Source organism: Vanessa atalanta, chromosome 14 (genome assembly GCF_905147765.1).
Source record: "Vanessa atalanta chromosome 14, ilVanAtal1.2, whole genome shotgun sequence".
NCBI lineage: Eukaryota > Metazoa > Arthropoda > Insecta > Lepidoptera > Nymphalidae > Vanessa > Vanessa atalanta.
Genome location: NC_061884.1, coordinates 7,777,970 through 7,801,506, shown reverse-complemented (window position 1 = coordinate 7,801,506; position 23,537 = coordinate 7,777,970). Strand labels below are relative to the sequence as shown.

General features: G+C 32.1%; 1 protein-coding gene across 10 annotated transcripts; it reads left to right on the top strand.

Moving 5' to 3' along the window:
* Positions 1-348: 348 nt before the first annotated feature.
* Positions 349-22,271, top strand: LOC125068590 (hormone-sensitive lipase). 10 transcript variants are annotated; one of them, XM_047677779.1, is made up of 16 exons: positions 349-530; positions 603-896; positions 6,274-6,431; positions 10,644-10,830; positions 11,727-11,940; positions 13,141-13,331; positions 13,927-14,176; positions 14,364-14,573; positions 15,120-15,239; positions 15,894-16,043; positions 16,546-16,576; positions 17,793-17,888; positions 18,603-18,695; positions 19,132-19,276; positions 20,842-20,967; positions 21,150-22,271. In XM_047677779.1, exons 2-16 carry the CDS (start codon positions 603-605, stop codon positions 21,252-21,254), a joined length of 2,370 nt encoding a protein of 789 aa, XP_047533735.1. In that variant the 5' UTR covers positions 349-530; the 3' UTR covers positions 21,255-22,271. The 10 variants fall into 10 exon arrangements, with proteins under 10 accessions (XP_047533735.1, XP_047533734.1, XP_047533728.1 ...); XM_047677778.1 differs by having other exon boundaries at positions 16,543-16,576; XM_047677772.1 differs by having other exon boundaries at positions 349-433; positions 16,543-16,681; positions 21,150-22,270.
* The last annotated feature ends 1,266 nt before the right edge of the window (positions 22,272-23,537 follow it).

Sequence of the window (23,537 nt, the reverse complement as noted above, 5' to 3'; positions counted from 1 at the left end):
TTTTAGAATTGACCTATATAGGAGATCTGAACTATTTTTTATTTTTATTTAAATAGGCCATATCCAATAATTGGCTTTTGGCAAGTAGGTTTACAGTACTTGCTCTAATAATTAATATTTCTTTATTGTTATGTTAGAGAACTGAAATAAAATGCAATAACGTAATTTTTCCAACTAAAAATGCATAATTTGCAATGTAATAATATACTATATTAAAAATATTTATCGATCTAGAGAGTGTGTAGTATTGGCTTTACTTAGATATCGTTTTGTTACATCAGCAGAAGTCAGCTGGTTATATGTCATTTTCTGTCAATGACATTTAATCAATCGTTGTTTATCATTCGTTCAGTTTAGACGTCAGGCATTTTATATACGGGAAAAATACGTAATATAATTAAACTAGCAATGAATAATAGCAACAAATCTAAACGTAAAGTACTGTCAAATTAAACTAAATATTTCTGACACCGACCTTTACAAACAGTATTCTACGAACAATATGATGTCATTTGCTCGCGAAATATTTTGTAAATACATTGAGTGCTAATTTCTTTAAGAGCTTAACGAACTTATTCATTATGCTTACGAAAATTTTGCAGATGAAACTTAGATTGTTCAGTCGTGGTTTTCGTTTTACCACCGGCAACGGAAAATTTTATAAAAAAATGGACTTTTCGGATCCGCCTGCGAAGGCGTCATTATGCTGCGAGGAATCTGTCGAAGGTGCTCCTCCTACGTATGCTATGTACGAGGCTTTAAAAGACTCGTGTCAGAATAATGCTACCTACTTTCATCCTGATGATAGTGAAAATGGACAGCGGCTTTACCAAGGATTTATGACTCTGATTGATCATATAGATACTGTTTGGCCTCTCGTTGATCACGTTCGTAAGGTATGTAAACATCATGCGCATTATTATTCCACTTTTAAAATAGAATAATTGAATAAATGTTCTCATTAAAATAGGGTAAATTTAATACTATTGTTTTGCGATAAAAATTAAAGGCAGTAAGCCATAGGTAGGTAATAATGATTGCAAATATGGTGGCCTTCATTAAATTTATATATTGTTGCATAAACTTTGTTAATTTTTTGTCTGTTTAAGACATATGTTATCATTATCTGTGTAGGTTATTAAAAGTTTTTTATGGTTAACTGAAAGAATTTCCATTGTGTTGTAAATGTTTCGTTGAAACAGAAGGACAGATAAAGTACATTATAAATATAATTTTAATGTACTATATTTATCCCCTTGGATAACAGTTACTATATGTTACATATTATACAAAATATACATGAATTATGAATATATATTATCAATCCTAAATTGGGTTTTGGGCATACTGGTCAGAAACACTAAGTAACAACTATTTTAACTGTTCATTGCACATCATTATATATTTAAGTAATAATTTTTATCCATTCATTATCATAATTAACAAATAGAGCTGTTTTCACTATAAATTTATATATAATATTTTTACCATCCTGATCTGTATGCATACAATTAGCATTAGCATTTTTTTTTAGCATTAGCAGCCTGTAAATTTCCCACTGTTGGGCTAAAGGCCTCCTCTCCCTTTGAGGAGAAGGTTTGGAGCATATTCCACCACGCTGCTACAATGCGGGTTGGTGGAATACACATGTGGCAGAATTTCGTTGAAATTAGACACATGCAGGTTTCCTCACGAGGTTTTCCTTCACCTCCGTGCAAGAGATGATACGATTGCTAAATATTAATAATTTATATTAAGGAAGCTAGTGTACATAACTTCTCTATGATTTGATTTATATTTTGCAACCATTTGAAAAAATATTTTTTTATAAAATCATGCCCATTTTTCTAAAATGAAATAGAAACATAAAAATAAAACCAGGCCCATGAGAAAACCATGTTGTTTTACATTTGTATGACAAATGCTTGTAATAATGACAAGTCTTGTATGTCTGCTTGGTTAATCATCTTTATATTTTGATGCTTTTTTTTACAAATTTGCATCATAACCCAAAGATGCAATAGCCTAGCACACCCTAATCATGGATCATTACATTAGTAAATTAAGTAATCAAGGGTCATCCATTAATTACGTAATATTTTAGCAACATCTTAGAAAGGGAATGTTTCTCGATATAGCAATCAATTGTCCCGTCAGGATGCGTGAAAGAATAGAAGCAATGCCCCGGTTTAAGGAATTACTAATATTCTGATTTCCTTCTACATTTAAGCTTTAAGCTTATGCTAGGAGTGCGGACCATAATAGTCCATGGATCAGGATCGAACCTACGACTTCGCGAGGCGGCCCGTAAATGATTGCGCTATTGCAGATTATGTACTCATGGACTCATCTGGAATCATTAAGTTGCCTGTGGCCTAAATTTAGATTTACCGTAACATTTTTCTTTGTACAGTCCACACAGCTGGCACATCCTTCTTACAGACTTAAGGCTTACGATTATTCTTAGTAGGAAAATTGTTAGGCAACGTCGAGTCACGTGCCGCCTTAGAAATTGAGCGTTCAAAAAAAAAAACACGTCATATCTCACGACATCCTGTTTATAATGTTTCGTGATTTTTTCCAAACCATCTACCAACTTTTTTGAGGCTCACATTATTAATAAACGATCACTTAATAGTAACTCTAACTACTGTTAACTAAATTATGTGACTAGATTGATTAATATTTCGTATTGATATGAACTTTAATCCCTATTGTTACGAAACATGATCAAATCGAAAACCGATTTGCTCGTCACCTCTAATCATTTGCAAAAAAATAACTTTTGGCAATGAAATTATGTATTCCTACATCACATAACATATCAATTTATTCCTGGTACCTATCCTATTTGAGAATAATATTAAAATTATACGGACTTGACACAAAAAATGTTATTCGGAATTGACACATAGTTAATAATTAATTTATGAAAAATTAATAAGAATTATCTCAATAAAACAAACAAAACACCTTCGACATTTACGATTATTCGATTTTTTTTCATGTATAGGTAATTATTATATACTTATAGATACTTCATTTTCCCAAAATTATCTTTGTCCTTTTGGCATTATTACGAACCGTACAACAAATAAAGCAAGTTATTCAATAATTTATTATTATCAACGCGGCTTAAATATTCATAACTATTTAAAAAAAAAAAGTTAGTTTATTCCCAATTATATTATACTACTGATTCATCATCACCGAGCTTTAAAATATCAAAATTAGAACCTTGGAATTAGCCCACGAAAGTTGAACCACATGTGGTTTACAAAGAGGTCTTAAATTAACGTAATATTTTAAGTCTTATTAGTCTGTTAAATCATTTATAACCAATTTCCACGCGAGCAAAGCCGCGGGCAACAGCTAGTGGCATATATAGTGATTGCAATATGACATAACTGTCTCAATGTCACGAAAGGTATTTATATCGTGTTTTATTTTGGCATAATTTTTTTTGTCCTGTTTGAAAAGCAAGTTTAACAGATAATTTACAGACAAAACAATTAAATTTATAAACATTGAGAACAAAAAAGGTCAATCTCGTGTTTAAGCAGCCTGCCCTGATTTGAATTTTGATTGTTCATCACTGTCCACAGATAAGTTTGACACGTGTTCAATGTTATTCCTTTACATGCAATCAATTACGTCTTTATGTTTATGATAGTAAATAATTCTGTACAATATAATGTGCTAATTATTAATATTTATTGCTTTTGAGACATTAGTCATGGATCCAAGCCTTTGTAATAATTATTTTATTAGTAATATATATTTTGTTATTAATATATTAAAATTTATCGTGCTTTAACTGCCTCGTTAGCTAAGTAGCTAGCTTTAAATATTTTCCGGGGTCTTAGGTTAATTATAAGTTGGTCCAACAAACTATGAAATCTGTTGTTCTGACATAAGATCTAAATTAAAGTAAAAACAATGTCTCATTCATACATGTAGAATCGTTACTATTATACGGTCAAATTAACAAATATTAGGTTTTTCGTTATCTTTACTGCTGTTACGGGCTGCACTTACAACCAAAAAAGGAGCGCCAATCAATGTTCTGATTATAATTAAATTCTTATGTCTTATTTTACTCATTCAGATAACCTTTGCTATCAATCTACAGGCGTATTGCTAAGATTACGACCCAAACATTGTCTAGACAAACTTTTTTAAATACCACGTGCACATACGTAATCTTTACAGTACGATGCTTTTGATTGAGAAAATTACTAAGAAATCTAATTAAAAAATCAATAAGAGGCAAAAATATATTTTGTTCAAAAATATACTTATTGCATTAACTTATAATACGAATTACATAGTTTTATTTGCTAATATTTTATTATGAGTGTAGACAAAAAAAAACTTAGTGATTATTATTATAAAATGTTCCCATTATGATAAGTTTCAAGGCCAACATAGGCAATATTATATGTTTATGGGTTGTATATAAATTTCTATAAATAGGTCATTATGTCAAAGTAGTTAATAAGGTAGTTAGATAATCTTCATTTAGAAGCGAATATTCGATCAGTGGTTGTAATATAGCTAGATCTGTTTATTTTAATAAATTAAAAATTTCGGAGTCGAATGATTACGTCAGAGGTAGAGTTTAGAGGTCAATTAAATTGGTAATTAAAAAAAACTTAGTGTAAAAAGATTTTTCTTAAATTTTATTGTTATTTCAAAGCATACATTTAGTGTATTATTATCATTATAAATTTATAAATTTTGCTTATCTACCCATATAAATGCGAAAATAACTCTGGCTGTCTGTATTTTAACTTCAATTCTATCTATATTCCATCTTGCTAAAATCCACAAGGTGGTAATATAAATCTTACGGTAGGTACAATATTTTTTAATATTTAAAGTTCTTTATAGGTAAGCTGCGACACATTACAGTTCTATATTATATTGCTTTATAAATATAAACCGAGCTAAACACGTTTCCCCCACGTGAAATGGGGGGTTTGTGGGACTCGCCGATGTCCAGGGGACCTAGTGCGCCCTAGTACATAGTAATTTTTTACAACTTCTACAATTTGACCCGAATGAATTTTAGTCTGTACTTGTTTGATTTTGCGCCGCCTTAAATATATAATAAATAAATATTGGACAACATCACATACATTACTCTGATCCCAATGTAAGTAGCTAAAGCACTTGTGTTATGGAAATCAGAAGTAACGACGGTACCACAGACACCCAGACCCAAGACAACATAGAAAACTAATGAACCTTTTTTACATCGACTCGGCCGGGAATCGAACCCGGGACCTCAGAGTGGCGTACCCATGAAAACCGGTGTACACACTACTCGACCACGGAGGTCGTCATTGTCATTGTCTTGTAAACAAACATATTTTAGTTTTACTAGGAGATGGTTTTAAGTCAATCAGGCTTCATTTGTAATACTATAAACTATATTAATAGCACTTTGCATATTGAAAATTAGTTCCTACCCTTAGCTACCCTTATATACAACACGAAGTCATGTGCATATTTACTGCTAAATACATCTGATACCTATACTGTTTTCTGTTATTTCTCGAGTTCCAATATTGAATATTTGTGTAGAACTTGGATCTCCTTATGCTAAACCCATATTAGTCCCTCTTACTATATCTGAACCTTGCTTATCACCTATAACTTTTAGATGCCTTTCAATAAGATAGCACCACAAATACCTAGAAGAACCAACGCGGATATTATCAAGGTTTTGAATAGATTCAGTAACAATAACATTATTAAACGCGTCTTTTATGTCCAAAAAACAAGCCAGAGTAGATAAGTTATTAGAAAATCCTTCTTGAATATGCGAAGTTAATTGTGTGAGAATGTCAGATTTTTTCGACAACCCATTTTAATGCGTTTTTATGTTTTCATCTTCTTTTTCACTGTTTGATAATTCTTCTAAAGTATCTTTATGAATCTCAGCTTCAGTAGCTAAAGCATATACTATATATATCTATATGTCTTATATACCATATCTTAGCTCTGTCTTGTAATAATATTATGACCTCTAGTTAATACAATGCATATTTATTATCGAAATAAATGTGGCAAATTCCATCTTTAGTATAATATACTGATACGGGTGTTCCTCTTGGTTTTATTGTCTATTTGATTGTTTGTGTCGTGTGAGCCACATGGTTTCCGGTTTTTTTTGTTTTTCCGTTTCAGCATTGTTAGTCTAGAATTTGATATCAATGTATTTGTTGTATTTATAATTAATATTTTTAATTATTGTTTCAATTGCAGGTAGCACCTTCATACGACTTCGATGCCAAGTCTCCGGGTAATGGATATCGGAGTTTCGTTTCGGTTGTTGACTCTTGTGTTTTGCACGGACTTAAACTGAGCCGACAAGTATGTACTGGACGAGACGCGCTGCTCTTTCGTAAAGGTTACTTTGTAAAGTGAGTAATTTTTTTTATTTTTTTCTTAAAATATATTTGAAGCGTCAATAGATGTAAATAGTAGCAGGTTCGACCTGTTACCTTGGGCTATTGTCGTCCCCACTTCTAACACAAGCTTTAAACCTAATTGGAGGGGTAAATAGGAATATTAATAATTGCTTAAAATGGGGCATTGCTACTTTATATATCAGAACGTCAACGTTTTTGTTTGTTAGTATTTTAAAAGTATTATTTTGGTAGCTTTATTCCAATCATAAAAGTCTTATGTTACCATTGAATTATTAAGTAATATGATAACCATAACCTATTATACCGAATATTTGTCGATTCAACCGAACAGCCGAATATATGACGGTATTTTATGCGATATTGTCACGTCGTTAAGTTCGGTTTCAATGTCTGGAACGATGTTCTTCATCGCAGCCGGGCACATGAAGAATTATAAAAAAATTAAAACATAAAAACTAACAAACATAAAAACAAACAAATAATTTTGAATACTTTTTTTACGTTACTTAAAAGTTTTTCGGTGTTGTAAATAATTATTGTTATATAACTATTTACAACACCGAATAAGTTACTGTAGGAAGTTACTTAGGAAGCTGAGAAATATTTTCATTTTTTCTAACTAGAGTGGCTCACATTAGTTACAGAAGCTTAGAGAATGTACCTACTAAAATATAGGAGACAATAAATATCATACTAACATATAATAAAAAAATCCTCAGATGTTTTATCGTTGCTTATAATCAAATTTAAATAAAACCATGAATAGATAAGGCTTATTACACAATGAGAATATATATGATAAAAATGCGTGTTCGTGGTCGTGGATTTCGATACATGACCTATTAATTGAATGATGTACATATGTATAGTTGATGACAATGTATGTTATTTAAGAACATCAGTAACTACTAAATTTATAGCCGGTTCTTCTCTGTTGAATCTAAATTCCGATCAGCTTTACATGACAACTTAAAAATGTTTCTTATGATCAATTTAAATAAAGAATTTGGAATTAGATTAAATTGTATGCTTGCGATTGACTCAAAATCTGGTATACATGTTAATCAATTAACAAAAACTAGTGTAAAAATTAAAAACTACCATTCTGGGACAGCGTTCCATACTCAAAGACGAAATAAATACGAAAACATAATTACTCCCGCTTAAAAAATCCACAATGTGGGTTTTGATAATAATTATTTATCTTTGAACAAAAATAGTCGTCGCCTCAGCAAAAACCGACAATTAAACTAAAAATACATTATTTATATAAATAGTTATTGAAATGTTCACGACTATATTGCTATGTTAATATTATAAATGCGAAAGCAACTTACTGTTTCTCATTCACGGGCAAACCGAATTTGATGAAATTTGGTATGAAGTAGGCTTGAACTCCATGGACAAACTTTTTTATGCTTAACACCTGACGAGCAATAAACGCGAGCGAAGATGAGTGTGACAACTAGTTACCTAATATCAGTTATTTCTATTCTCGATGCCATACAAGCCACAGAGTACAAGAAAGATAGATAAGCTGGTTCTTTTATAAGTTCAAAATCACAATCACTTTTAAACCATTGTTGATATTGGCCTATTGATGGTTAGTGTTCACGATAGACATTGGTTTTAAGAAAAAATACCAACTCTCCAATGTGCCACCTTAAGTTACAGAGGCTGTAACCCTTTAAACAAAACCACAAAAATACTAAGTACTGTTGTTTAGTGGTCGAATATCTGATGGGAGGTACGGAACCAGACAGGTTTATAAAGTCCTACCAAATGCACAAATAGTTTAGAATCGCCCCATATTTAAAACGTTTTTAATAAATAACTTTTTATATTAGAATATAGTGATAACTATACTAAATTATGTAAATGTCATTTAGGTACAATATTTAATGTAAATGTTTTTAAAACACTCAAAATATCTTACACACAACGGAGAGCAGAATTGCTTTGTCAAAGCGAAATTAATGACGCGGGTTTTACGTCTCTTGAACGCTATTATGGTCGGCTTAAATGAACTATTTTTCAGGGGAAAGTATTGTACAGCCGAGGAAAAGCTGGTAAATTGTAGACCTATTTTGGTATATTATTCGACATTTAATTTTGAACCCTCGATGAAGTAGACTTCTGAAATATAGCGAAAGAAAATCAACTCATAAACTGTTGTGTAACGTCTCGTGACTGTTTATTTTTTATTTTTTTATTATTATAATTATAGCAGTGTAAAAAAATTAAATAGGAAATATCTGGAAGAATTTAAAAATATAATTTCTAGAACGCTGTGTATATATTTTACTTCATATTAGAAATACTCCAATTTAAACGTTTGCCTGTAATTAAAAGAAAATTAAAAAAAAAAAGTTCCTTAAAATAAGAGCACTGTCTCTTAAATCCGTTCCTTAAGGCAACAAAATAGTTCTAATTTGTATACGAGCCGTCAAGCAATATGAAAATCGCAGATTCCATTCTGTTTTTTTTATTATTACTTTCGTACTTGTTTGAAAAGAAGAAAAATTTACGTATTACATATGAGACCAGGAAAAGATGCGAAGACAAATACAACCTCCTTCTAATCCTTTAAACAACATCTTACAGTTTTTTTTTACCATTGGAACATTAAAATGGTGGTGGTGGTGGAAAATTTGTGCAAAATATTTGAAAGAAAATATCACTAAAATCTCGAATAAACAAAAACGTAGCTAGTTAGATACTAGTATCTTTTGTAATTTATAAAACTGTTTTTAAATTATCGCAAATGATTTTTCCACCATAATAATCCCGTAACGCGGAAATGTTTGATTCTGTGCCAGAATTTTATTTAAATAACTATAGCTAATATACGGCAACAATCTGAACTAATTGTGGAAAATTAAAAAAAAACACGTATGATTAAACAATACCCACGTAAGTAGGTCACTTGTGATTCGTCCCAGACATTATAAATGTGAAATGACTGCAAATATATGTTTTCTATAATATCTTAAGAGTAAATGTTAAGAGAAGTGGACTTAACGCCAACATTATATTTTATTTTCAACTAATAGGTTTATATCCTAAACCTATCTCGCTCTCGAATCCATAATTTACGGAACTATTCCATATGTATTTATGTTTATCTTGGAAATTTATGATTACTGAAATAATTAATAATTAAAGACTACCAATATACAAATATTGAATAAAATAAACAGAAAGATATTCGTTATTAAAATGTACTTTTTGTTATAATGATATTAATATTAATAAAGCAAAGAAGCATATAGTATGTATATGCGCAACCCACTCAAAGTATTAAGAGCGGTGCGGAGAGGGGTCATGACCCCATACGAGAGCGTCATAACGTTTGCCGTCACGGCATACGAGTCGGTGTAACCAACAAGGCGCGCTATTAGATGGTACACATCAACTAACATACTTTTGCATCTACGATATTACCAAGAATACCGACAAGTTATTTTAAATTTCGATGTACGTCTAATTCGCCTTGCGATTAATTGGTCTACAGAATTACCAGTGACGTATAGATATCGCGTATTGCAAATGATTTCCTTTTCTACGACGTTGACTAATACGTACATAGTAGGATATAAGAGATATAGATTATTATATAGAATTTGATTGTGTAACAAGCAGCGATTTAATATACTAAAGTAAATATAATTACGAACTGACATGTTATACCTAAACCAATAAATAAAAATTATATTTCCTAATTAACTAATAAATTCAAGGAATAGGTTTAGTATTCGCTGGCTTACGTGAACATATACATTAAATTGTAGTACTTAGTAACCTGATTCTTTTCGGTATAACACGGAGTTCACTCCGTGCTTATTTCATGAAAAGGTTGTCTGTAAAAATTGGCCGCCTTATGGTAAATTGTCACTAATGCCTACACACATTGCCATTGTCATAAATATTAAACATCCCTTACGCCGCCATTCTTGGCAAGTAAGATGTTATATCCCTTGAGAGGCATTAATGACAGACAAGTAATGTTACACAGTTTTACATACCGGAATACAAAATACTGAGTATCGCTGTTTGTTTAGCTGTTAATACATGATGAGTGGATGGTACCTACCGAGAGAGGAATAATTTGTTAGCTCAAACGTGTTTGTAAAATGACGTTTCAAAAATCCTTGTAAAATAAATTACTATGATAAAGTATCTTAAAATGAGATTATCTTATAGGGAAGTGGAATCATGTGGCCAGCTTCTAGCGTCCCTGGGAACGTGTTTACATCATCTCCAAACTTTGCTTTCGTGGGCAGCTCCGGGAGAACTGTTTCCTATAGAGCCACATTCACCTGAGGAATTATTCTCGCAAGCGGACACGATTAATCAGTATTGTTTCTATGGAAGATGTCTTGGGTTTCAGGTTAGTAAGCAATAAGTGTAATAATGAATATTTTGGATTTTTTTTATCAATATATTATGCAACTTTGTCGCAATAGCTTCGGATTAGATACACACTATAATGAATATTGATTCTGATAATACTTATTTTAAATAAATCCTCAAATGGAATTCACTTTTAAAATAACTACATACATATGTATGTACTAGAATAGAACTTAGAATAATATAATTATATTATTCTATATAATATTTTATAGATTTACATGCTACGAAAATAGGAAATTACTATCATTAACATGCATACATTAACAGCCTATAAATTTCCCACTGCTGGGCTAAGGCCTCCTCTCCCTTTGAGGAGAAGGTTTGGAACATATTCGACCACGCTGCTCCAATGCTGGTTGGTGGAATACACATGTGGCTGAATTTCTTTGAAATTAGACACATGCAGGTTTCCTGGCGATGTTTTCCTTCACCGCCGAGCACGAGATGAATTATAAACACAATTAAGCACATGAAAATTCAGTGGTGCTTGCTTGGGTTTGAATTACTATCAGCTAAATAATATTATAAATTCAAATATTTCACGTCTTCATTACTCAACCGAACGTCATGAAATTATCCATGCATGATGTCAGAGATACAAAAACGATATAGAACATAAATAATTTGACACCTGACCATCCCAACACGCAAAGCAAAGCCGCACACTTATACTCCACTACAATCCGTATCAGAACAACCACAGAGTAGAAAATAGCATATTAATATAGAATCTGATGTACCTTTATGTTTAATATATCACGGAAAATTATGAATTAAAAGTGAAAATATGTTGTATGGATATATGCAGTTAAAATAGTTTTTAAACTAATTTAGTAAAATATATTATATCTGTCGTGTGTTAAATTCCAGTTCCTGCCATCAATGCGTGGTATACTCAAAGGTATATCCATATGCATGGCAGGTTTCTCCGAAGCCTATTACAGCCACGGTAACCTCATCAGTTCCGTGTGGACGGGGGGGCAGTATTTAATAGATCCAGAGATGCGAGCGAGACGCATCGTCAATATCAGTCAGTCTGCGAGTGTGGAATTCTGCAAGGCGTTTTGGTTTCTAGCTGAGAGCGGTGAGGATTTATTTTTTCTTTATTTGTTAATTAAATTAATTGTTTATAAATAGTGGCCTTTTTCTTGTTTCGTTGCCATACAGTAATAATTCACTCTAATAAATAATATTAATAAAATTTAAGTTATGATGCAAGTGCGTTTGGCTCCCTATTAGGTTCTATACTACGATACATGAATAATTTGTATTGTTGTTTCCGTACCCTTCTAATACACTGTAGTAGAATAAATACAGACATAAGTCTTAATGCAAGGGATGCAAAAGTGGTGCCACGCGTTAAGAGGTACCAAAGGTGTGGCACCTTTGTAAAGTTTTCTCTTCATGTGCTTACGACAGGTCGGATAGGATTGTATAAGAATTTAGATATCATAATAGGGAATTAACGGACAATATTACCAATTATATATTTTTTTGATATGTATTATAGGGTATATTTTTTCAGTCATTACTGTTATTGAAGCACATCAGTATATTAATTTCATTTTAGTTTATAACTGTATTTTTATTCTACTTTTTTGTGTATATAAAACATATAACATAATGAAAATAATAATCTATCCTATAAATAAAATAACACAAGACAAGCCATACGCCTGTACACGACAGCATTATCGATCGTCATGAAATTACATAAAATATGGCACTGAATAAAAAATAATCTCACAATAAATAACCTTTAGCCATAAGCGGTTCCAATTTGATATTCAATGAAATTCGAGATAATAAATTCATTCATACGATTTATCTTGATTGTAAATAATAAATTCATTACTGTATAAATATTTATGCGCATGACGCACGCTTAAGTGGTAATATTGATATTAAATTACATTATATGAGAATAGAAAATATTTTTCACTACATAGCATTTACGAAGCAGAACAAATATATATTTAATCAAAGCTATAGATTAAATAATAAAATAAGTACTCTTTAATCTATGTAAAGCTAACAAAATTTAGTATACAGTTTGTTTTACCTTGCAAACTAGCTAAAAGCTTGAGTTTATTTATGAGATGAGAATTGTTTTTTATCGGTGTCGTATTTTATAGTTTATATAAAGTTAGAAATATAATCCATAGTCTTGCCAAATGCTGTTCTAAAACAGAAATTTACAAAGATTCTTTAGCAACTTTGGCCCAAACCAATCTAGGCGTTAATAAAATTAATTATTGATATTAATTTATTAATTATCTCGCAGAGATTATGAAGCGCGTTCCGAGTCTAATGTCATCAACGGTGGCTGTTAATAAGATAATAACGTTACCACCGGAGCCTATAGTGATGACTACGAATGAAGGGAAGGAAATGACAATACTACCACCGACCGTTCATATAGGATTACAAGGGCTTAATGTTCGACTGATCAGTGTTAATAAGAGAATTGGTATGGTAAGTGTATTCGATTTATGAATTAAATTAAAATTGTCATTATTTAAAGTAATATTGGGCACAGACCACCACTGTTAAAAATGAGATTTTAGTGGTTGTTCAACCATCCGTGGTTAGTGAATGTCGTCCAAATTATCTAATTAACAGGTTTCCTCTTGATGTTTACTTATACAGCACGGCTTACACAGCTTACAAAACACAGCAGAAGGTGAATTTAAAAATAATTAATCAATTGAAATTTTTTATTAAAAATTATAAAATATCTCTTTAATTCAGAAAACGAGATAAGATTATCAAATTTCAATCTGATATTTTCTTTCCATATTAGTTGTTGAAGGTTCCTAAGCAGCATAAAATTTCAAAAAACAAATACTTTATTTCGCTATTTTATTATGAAATTTACAAGTAAAGAGCTTCATAAAATAGATTTTCCTTATAGATAAGAGATAAAATTTTATCGATAAGAAGTTTGTTTGATGGTAAATATACTGATCGGACGTTTCTAAGATTTTCGTCAAAAATTTCGCATTACCTTTTATAAGGCATATTTAATATTTTTTTCTAGATAATAAAATTTTGTACCATACAATTTCAGGCCGGCGAAGGTTCTTCAACTCTTCCGCCAGCAGAGGGTATAATATTCCATTGTCACGGCGGTGGCTTCGTGGCTCAGAGTTCGAAGTCCCACGAGACTTATCTCAGGGAATGGGCCTCTAAACTTAACATTCCCATTCTGTCAGTGGACTACAGTCTCGCGCCGCAGGCACCCTTTCCGCGAGCCTTGGAAGAAGTTTTCTTTGCTTATTGCTGGATGATAAATAATTTTAAGGAAATTGGCACAACTGGTAAGAATGTGTTATGATAATTATATTAAATCTGCCATTACGGTGCTTAAAAATTTACGGATCCGAACATTTGCTTTAATATTTTCCATTTGAATCTCACTAGTAATTAATTTAAGCTTTAAGCCTTTCTACTTAGGAATATATGAATATCATTATTACAATTACTAATGTTGTTTTATATTCACAGGTAAACGAATAGTATTCGCCGGTGACTCGGCCGGTGCAAATCTGATCGCGGGCTGTACGCTCAAGATCCTGGAAGCCGGTCTCCGTCCGCCTGAGGGTCTATTCATGGCGTACGCTCCCTTGCTCGTGAGCTTCATCCCGAGCCCGGCCCGACTGCTATGTTTGATGGACCCGCTTCTGCCCTTTGGATTCATGATGAGGTGCCTTAAAGGTAAGGTGAAAGGATATTACATGCCCCATATTAATAGACGATACCCCCATATTAAAAGTTTATTATCTGTATTGTAATAAATCTTCTGAAGTCATTCACACGACACATTTCATCATTTACGTTACTGCCATTATCATATAATTCGATTATCCTTTACCCATTTATTTGGGATCATTTTAGAAGCGGCGCAGAGCAACGTACAGGACGTTCAATAATTTGACAGACATACTGTCTAGCTGTCTTTTCGATCACAACCTACCTTGGGAAAGGTTTTGCTGAGTGTTGTTTGTGTAGTTGCTTTTTTTGTGTCCTGCCCTTATATTGATCATTGAGACTCTTTCGTGCACTATTGATAGATGCACTGAACAAATCATCCCTTAGGCCCTTATACGACATACGTGGGTTAAGATTAATTGAAGGTTTATCATGTAAATTGTCTATATTTAATTTCAGTAAAATTGCCAAGATAAGCTACTTATTATGATTTACATTAGAAAAATCCCTTCTCTTTACAATTCCATGCATAATTATGATGCGTATTTACAGCATATGCAAGTCCAAACGCAAGAGGCAAAGTGGAGAAACGATCAAGTAAAGAAAATAGTACATCGAATGCCACAACGCCTGTTGAAGGAAACGGCTTTCTTAAAGTTAGTCCATCACAAGGTTAGCTATTAACATATGTTGTTATACCAAACCTAACGTTTATACGAAACATTATCACGCGTGTTGTGAATGAGTATTATATATTTTATGATATAGGTTGACTGATGGGCAAATGGATCACCTGATGGTATATGGCCCATACACTTTAGCGCTGTTAGAAATATTAACAATTCCTTACATCGCCAATGCAATCAACCATGCACACTAAGATGTTATGTCCCTTGTGCCTGTAGTAACACTGGCTCACTCAACCTTCAAACTAGATGTTAATTCTTGCTGTTCGACGGAAGAATATTTGATGAGTGGGCTCACCCACTCATGAAATATTGAGGTCTTAGTGCAGGTTCGTCAGGTTCTCAAACCTGACGAACCTGCACTAAGCCCTACCACAAATATACCACAATATCGTAAGGATAAGGATCAAATCTCGCCATACCAGTCGTGTAGCTATTGATGATATATGTACATATTTGGTTAACGGAAAAGAAAAATTCATTGTGGTATATTATGTCTTTTGGGGAAGTAGGAAAGCATATCATAAATTAACGAGGAAGGGCTCCCACTTTAAAGCCATGAAGAAAATACAAAATAACTTTCCAAATCAATTTGTAATGGGCTGTCGGCTAGCTGTATTGTGTGCTCCGCCCCGTACAGAGGGCGCCAGCGAGGGCCCGTCGTCGTTCGAGGAGGTGTCTCCGTCGGACCTGGCGGAGCTGCAGGCGCACAAGTCGGGCTCCGAGCGGCGCCAGTCGTCCGACACCACCATCAGCGCCGCCTCGCTGACGAGCGAGCACACCGCTGCCGGTACGCAAGGGTGGCCCGCATCATATTAGCAATACCCAATTTTAAGGATTCTTAATTTTATTTACCAAATTTCATCAAATTCAACTCAATGGTTTGTGCCGTAAAAGCGTACCAGACAGATAATCGTAGATTGCATATAATATATTTATGTAAGTATTATCTTTAAATATTTAAAATATATATATATAATAACGCACAATACATATTTGTTTAAAAGGTATTAATTTAAAAATACGTTACAGATATTTAAAAAGCATGTAATTAGCAAACTAAACTTTTCTTTTTTTACTATGATAATAAAATTTATAGAAAAAAAAAATTACTTAAATATTTATTATATGCAAATATACTAGTCTGTACTTAATGATAAATAATAAGCATGTGTATAAAAATTATGTCGACCTGTTATCTCACTAGCAAATGTCGCAGAAACTCGAAGAGCGTGTTATAATTTAATAAATAATAACACGTATATTATTAATATTTCTTAAATATTCAGCAGGTATAACACCAACGGAGGACAAGTCACAACAGTACGTATCAGACTTCCTAGAGCGGTACGTTTTCGACAGCGATACCGATTCCGAGGGGAGGAAGTTTCCAGTTGTAAAACCAAACAAGAACCTACATTCACAGAGGTACCCAATAAAGAATAGTTTGTCTAAGTTGGACTTCTATTTTCGTATATTTTTCCATTCAACCTTGACGTGTTTTTTCTTTGTAAATGTAGAACTAACCTAACAAACGAACTAACCTAGAACACTTGTGCTCAAAATGTTTTTTTTTTGTTTTATGTTTTAATAGCGTTTCGTTTGGTATTAATATTAATTACTATTATTAGAATACGAAGTTTTGAATTTTGAAACGATTGTTTCAAAAACGGTTTAGAGTTTTGCGTTTTCTTAGCTAAATAGTAGTCGCTCACGACTTCTCTCGCATATCTGGTTGGTCAAACGTTAGATGTAAATGAACCTATTTGGTTTTGAAGCTCACTTCATATCAAATTTCATCAAATTCGTTAAAGTGGTTTGACCGTGAAATCGTAGACAATTATTTTATATAATAAAATATATTTTTTCATAATAGTGTTGGTAATTGAAATAAAAACAATATTGTAAATATAAATAATACATTACATAACTTGTAGAGCTTGAGTTGGCCATTCAATGCTACCAACACACACATTTTCCATAATGTTGCTCATTACCAAACTCAATATGCAAGCGGCAGCACTAAATAAATGTAATTACATATCTTTCATCTCTACGTCTATCCGTACGCAACGGATTTTAACGCGATTTTCATTAATAAACACGTTGATTCAAGAGGAGTGTTTACATATATAATACACGCATTTTATTGCCGAATACGTCAACGATGTTCTTTTTATGTTTATTCTTCAATGTAAATGTACATACCCTTACATATACCCTTATCGTATCCGTGTGGAGCCAAAACGGATTAGCATTAGCAGCCCGTAAATGTCCCACTGCTGGGATAAAGGCCTCCTCTCCCTTTAAGGAGAAGGTTTGGAGCATATTCCACCACGCTGCTCCAATGCAGGTTGGCGGAATACACATGTGGCAGAATTAAAACGGATAGAGAGTATTTAATAAATTAAAGGGGAATACTAGAAATGTCATGTTCTCCATGAAGAATTGTCACTACTCGTATGACAATCCATGACCACACGGGTGTAGATTGCTAATAAAATTAAAATGTTGATATAGAAATTCTTATTTTCATTAGAGAACCGGAATCTGAAAATTCAAGTACTTTGATAGGTGAACCGCCATTGTTACACGATGGAGAGAACAAAGACCATAAAAAAAGAATAAAGACACGGTAAGTGGATAGTTTGAATTTCGAATTGTGTGCAATACAATCATTAAAATACTAAACAAGCTATAGGATATACGTTTTGTGTGTAGATGTATATTTGGATATGTGTGTTCGTGTGGATTGTTTGTCGTGTGAGTTTTTCTGCATGGTTTTTGCTAGGTGTATAAAATATAGACGCGTGCACATGTAAAGGAAAAGTTAAGCACAATACGAAGGTATATTTAGTTATAAAAATTGTTTACAATCTACTTTCTAGTATGAAAAGGTGGAGGAAGACGCCTTGAGGAAAATTACTTGATTTCAAAGGCATTTTTATTCTCATTAAAGTTATATTTTTATATCTCGATGGATGAAACACAGAAAATATAACCAATCATGAAGAGTATTTTCCTCAAATATGAATTTTAGCTAGAAGTCACAAGATACATTCTCATTCAAGTCAGGACGGAAATAAAAAAAAGAAATTGTAACTTGTTAATTGTAATTATTTTATTTCGAAAGCTACTGATCGCATCCTACTTCAAAATGTAAATGTTGATATATTTTCTTCAAATGTATTTACAATCCATACTTGTTTATACAATGCTTTACAGGTTAATATTGTAAATTCAATAAAAGTATATTAATTTATTTCTAGTAGTTGTTGAAGTGGCTATGTGTGGTGTACATGATATAGTATCTATGTTGGCTTGATATACTTGTAAATTCTTGTCTTAGTATAAGTGAAGCAGCAACGGGTCTAATGGGTGCGATGTCGTCCCGTCTGGCATTTATCACGGGTTCAAATAATATAAGACCGTCCCAGGAAGAGTAAGTACTTCATTAAAATGTCAAAAATAATTTATTTGCCTGTAATTTGTAATTAATTTAAAGGTAATAATGTGTATTATTGCTATTATATTCGCTCAAGAGTAGTTTTGAGGTTTAGCAATTTTTTCATTGTTTTTTTTTAATCTTTAATTCACAAAGTTAATTGTTATTAACAATTTCAAGGACACTAGACTACTACACTAGATTGAATAGGTAACTATTATGTCATCTATAACCATTGAAAAACCCCAGTTTTTTTGTTTTTAATTTTTTACTTATAAAATCCTTCACACACACACTTTTGAGATTTGTTTGTTTTATTACTTTTTTTTAGGGTTTAGGGCTGCGATTGGTCATTTTGCAACTTTCTATACACTCTTGATTGCGATAGATTGTATAAAAAAATAATTGATAAATTTTATGCATTTGCCTACAGACTAGCCGTTAGGTCTAACTTGGACGCCTTAATAGCTCGCAGTCCGTCCGACGAGTTCATATTCTCCGTGCCGCGTGACCCGCTGCTGTCGCCGTACTGGGCCGACGACGAACTACTCAAAAGATTCCCACCTGTTAGGATATTGGTCAGTTTTAATTTATTAAAATAAAGATAATTCTTCCTTAAGTATTGAGATAAATCATGGAAATCATCATAAAATATAATTTTCATAAAAAAATCTTTTGAAGAACAAATCTATGATACAAAAGAGGATTATGGAACACACGGTGTTCGAACGAGGTTGCTTTCGCAATATATTTTGTATTAAATAACAGATACAATAAAATAAATTAACAACGCTAGATATTATATACATGACATAAAATTAAATATAAAAATGTCATTAAAAATCCAATGTGATTTCCGCCCTGGGGGCAAAACGCTTTTTTCTTAGGTTCAATACAATACTGACAGTTTACTCTACTGTAAGCGGCGTAAAAGAACTTCGCTCCAATAAAGAAACAACATTACTTTTGATAATACCGAGGCCAGACATCACTATAAAAAAATCTGTATTTTAACCATTGTCACGAGTGAATCGCATATAATTCATTAGTTATTATTTAACAATTGTGTCTACTAACGAGACGTTGTAATCCATCCGACCTATACGCTCTACGGTCTCCAATTTTATAGAATGTGTTCCCAACGCTGCTAACAGAAGTATATACAGGGTGACTGGTGAATTACTATCGATACTTGAGGACGTGATATTTGACGATCATATATAACAAAATAAAAATTAATATAACATAAATATTAATAAACTTCTAAGTAAAGTTAACCAAAAGTTATGTAATTAATTAGGCATCGTGTGAACACCCTAGCTGCGTTATCGACACAAAACAGTTATGTAGGTAGGTACATTTAGTTATCGCGCGGTAGTTTACCTACATCCAAACGCCGCGCGCCGCCGCGTGTTAACAGGGTAGCAGGCTACCTTAGATAAACAAAAATGATCCAATTCCCTTCATACTTTAATCCTGGCTTAGGACAGGCAAAAATACCAAGATATTTCATTCGTTTAAGCAACAAATTTATTGACTAGGTAAATGGTGTGAACTTGACACAAAAAATAATATGAACTGTTTACCTATCTTGGTATTTCCGGCGTATTTAAAAATGGAATCATACTTATTTATAACAATTGTCAATCATTAAACTACCTATTTACCTACATAACTACACTAACCTTAACAAATGTTCAAAGTGAGCTCCTTCTCGTGTGATACACAGTTCGGCACGTTTACGCATATTGTCTTTCACACTATTTAATACGAATGGGTCACTTTTAATAGTTTCGAAAGCACTAGTGATTTTTAATTTCAACTCCTCTCTATTGACATACTCTGTAACTGGCCAAGTATTCTGCATTTGTGTATTGATAAGCCATACTTAATTACTAATAAGTAATAACGGGCGGGGGTTGGGGGTAGCGACACACGCGTGCGGCGGCGTGGTGTTGTATCAGCACGCCGCCGCACGCGCCGCCGGCAAGGCTGGGAACGTGTCCACACTTTATTTATTTATACGGAAATTTGGTCAAAAATTAAGTACCATTTTTTTTTACATAATTCGAATGAGAATCATTCACCAGTCACCCTGTATATACTTCCAAAGATATACTACTAAAATGCAATTCTGTTTCAGACGGTGCACCTAGACCCGTGCCTGGACGACTGCGTGATGTTCGCTAAGAAGCTGAAGGGTCTCGGCAACGAAGTCGGCCTCGATGTATTAGAGGGTCTACCGCACGGTTTCTTGAATTTCTCATTGGTGAGTTACACGAGATTATGATATTTAAGCTAATATAAAATTCCAAATTATAAAATTAATATTAAATACTATTTCGTATAGTGTCTTTCACAATGTAGATTTCGTTATTACTAACCGATACGTCTTCAGTGTGAATAAAGAGTTAATTCATTTGCCTTTACAAAACTTTTTTCTATTTTCAGATGGCCAAAGAAGCACACGAAGGCTCAAACCTTTGTGTCGAACGTATAAAGCAATTACTCGACTTAGAAAATCACGCGAATACTCCCGATAACACGGAGTTATGAATGTGTGGCCTTTGCGGTATTCATAGAACTTAGGCTTTAAAGTGTGCCTGTGCCTGATACGTAATAAATAAAGGCAGCGACGCTGAGAGCCTTTAGAGCAATTAAAAAAAAATAGCAAATGTTTTATTCTCGTATAATTTTGTTAAAACTTTTCAATTGAACTGTTTTAAACAGATTTGAACTTTGTTGTGATTTATTTTTAGAAATTGCACTGCGGGTAGATTTTATTTAACAGAAGTTTAAAAAAAAATAAAAGTGGTGTGGTGTTTTCATATTTCTTAACGAAGAAATAATATTTTGAGTGAAATAATAATAAGTCTTATTTAATATGTATATATATGTATGTGTATGGCACTAATTATATTTTATTTACTTTATTAATTTAAATTTGTCAAAATGTTTTTATTAAGGCTGTATGGAACAGTTCCTTGGAAATTACGCATTAAAATATATATTTATATTTTTTAAATCAACAAAATACCTGTTTAAAGCTTATAAAGATTATAGCCGCTATAAGTATATATTAGTAAAAAAATAATAAACTATTTAATTATGTGAGATATAAATATCATTGTGGAAAGTTACACGAATTTAAATTTACTGTACTAACTTCATGGTGGACCAGTTAAGATGGAAGTGAATGCTGGATAGATTAAAAATACACATTAGAAAGTGGAACCCTATTTATGCACATTGTTAATATGCAAATATTTCTAGTTAGAAATTTTGAAGTGAAGCCATTGAACGCGATGTGAGTGAGTCGTAATTAAGTGCATTCGATATATGAAGTTTGTGAAGATACGTTACGCAAATTATATGGTTGGACGTTTGCCAGGTGATCTTGCGCTTTGTATTGTTTTTTTTGACATTGACGTGACTTAGCGGTAGCATTAAATAATTATTTAATCTGTAGCTTATCTATATTATTTCAAATATTTGGAAGGTATTGTATAAACCAATAGAATTGCACAAAGATTAAATAAACTAAACGTCTAAGTATCATATAAATGTACATAAAATGTACAAAATTAAATTCACTATAATATTAATAAGACTAGACATTACACGTTATCGGCGACTACTTTAAGACTGTTTTTATTTTTAATTAGATTAATAAAATTAATTAATTTAAGTGACTATGTCAGAACAGTTCTTTAAAAAATATACATCTCATCAGTTTTAGTTAATTTTATCTTTTGTGCAAATTCTATTGAATTAAGCTTTTGATTTTTTTTCTAATACATACTAGCAGGCTTATAGATTACTTTAGATTATTAGTAATATATTAGAATATATCAAATTCTACATTTTTTTTCTTTTAAAATAAATTAAATGTGTGTATTATAATACATAGTGTATTAGGTGTTCTGAAATTTATAATCTGTGTCAAGAAAATATTCTTAAATAATTATAATATAAGGAACAGTAAACTTAACTTACCTGTTAATAATGTTTTTGGTGTGGATTTTTTATTGTTGTTTTAAATGTAATGCTTCTTAAACTATAAAGCTACTATTAAATATTTTTTAGGACATTCAAGTTAAATAATAAAATATAACCAAAGGAATGTATTATAAATTTAGAAATATGAAGTCTTAGCGCCGCCTAATTTTGGGTGAGTATATTAAATCAATAAAAGTAGGTATATATGAATATAGTAAGCAACCGGTAATGATAACAACATATTTAAGAATATTAAGGATGAAATCTGCTTAGGGTTCCGTGTCTATAGATAGAAAACACTTGTGGTGAGAGTTAAACGTCCGTCCGTCCGTGTGTCACGGTCGATTATTTGAGAAAGTACAATCGATTTGAAAATATGCATATTTTAGTAAGACTGCTAAAGGTCAAACACTATGTATGACATTTAGTTTGCTAAAGTTTGGTATTCTAGCACAGATTGAAATAATTTTGGAGTAAACTGTGGTAACATTAAATGGGTTAGATGTTTTATTTACTTTAAAACTAAAACAATAAAGGTAAAACGCTTCTATAATATTTATAATACTATCAAGTTTTGCTTACATTTTACTACTAGCCTTCCAAAAATATGTTGAGGAAACTACAATAAAAAATATTTATATTTACGACTTCACCTATAAATGTTGTTTAGTCGCCCCTAGTTAAATCATCGTCTGGTATGTTCATCTGTGTGTTGTCAAATTAATAATAACATATAGCCTTTATTCCAATGGTAGTAAGAAAAAAGATAAACAAACCTTAGATTTACGTATTTCATGCGATTCATTCATGCGACAACTCAGCTTTGTGTACTACTAAGAC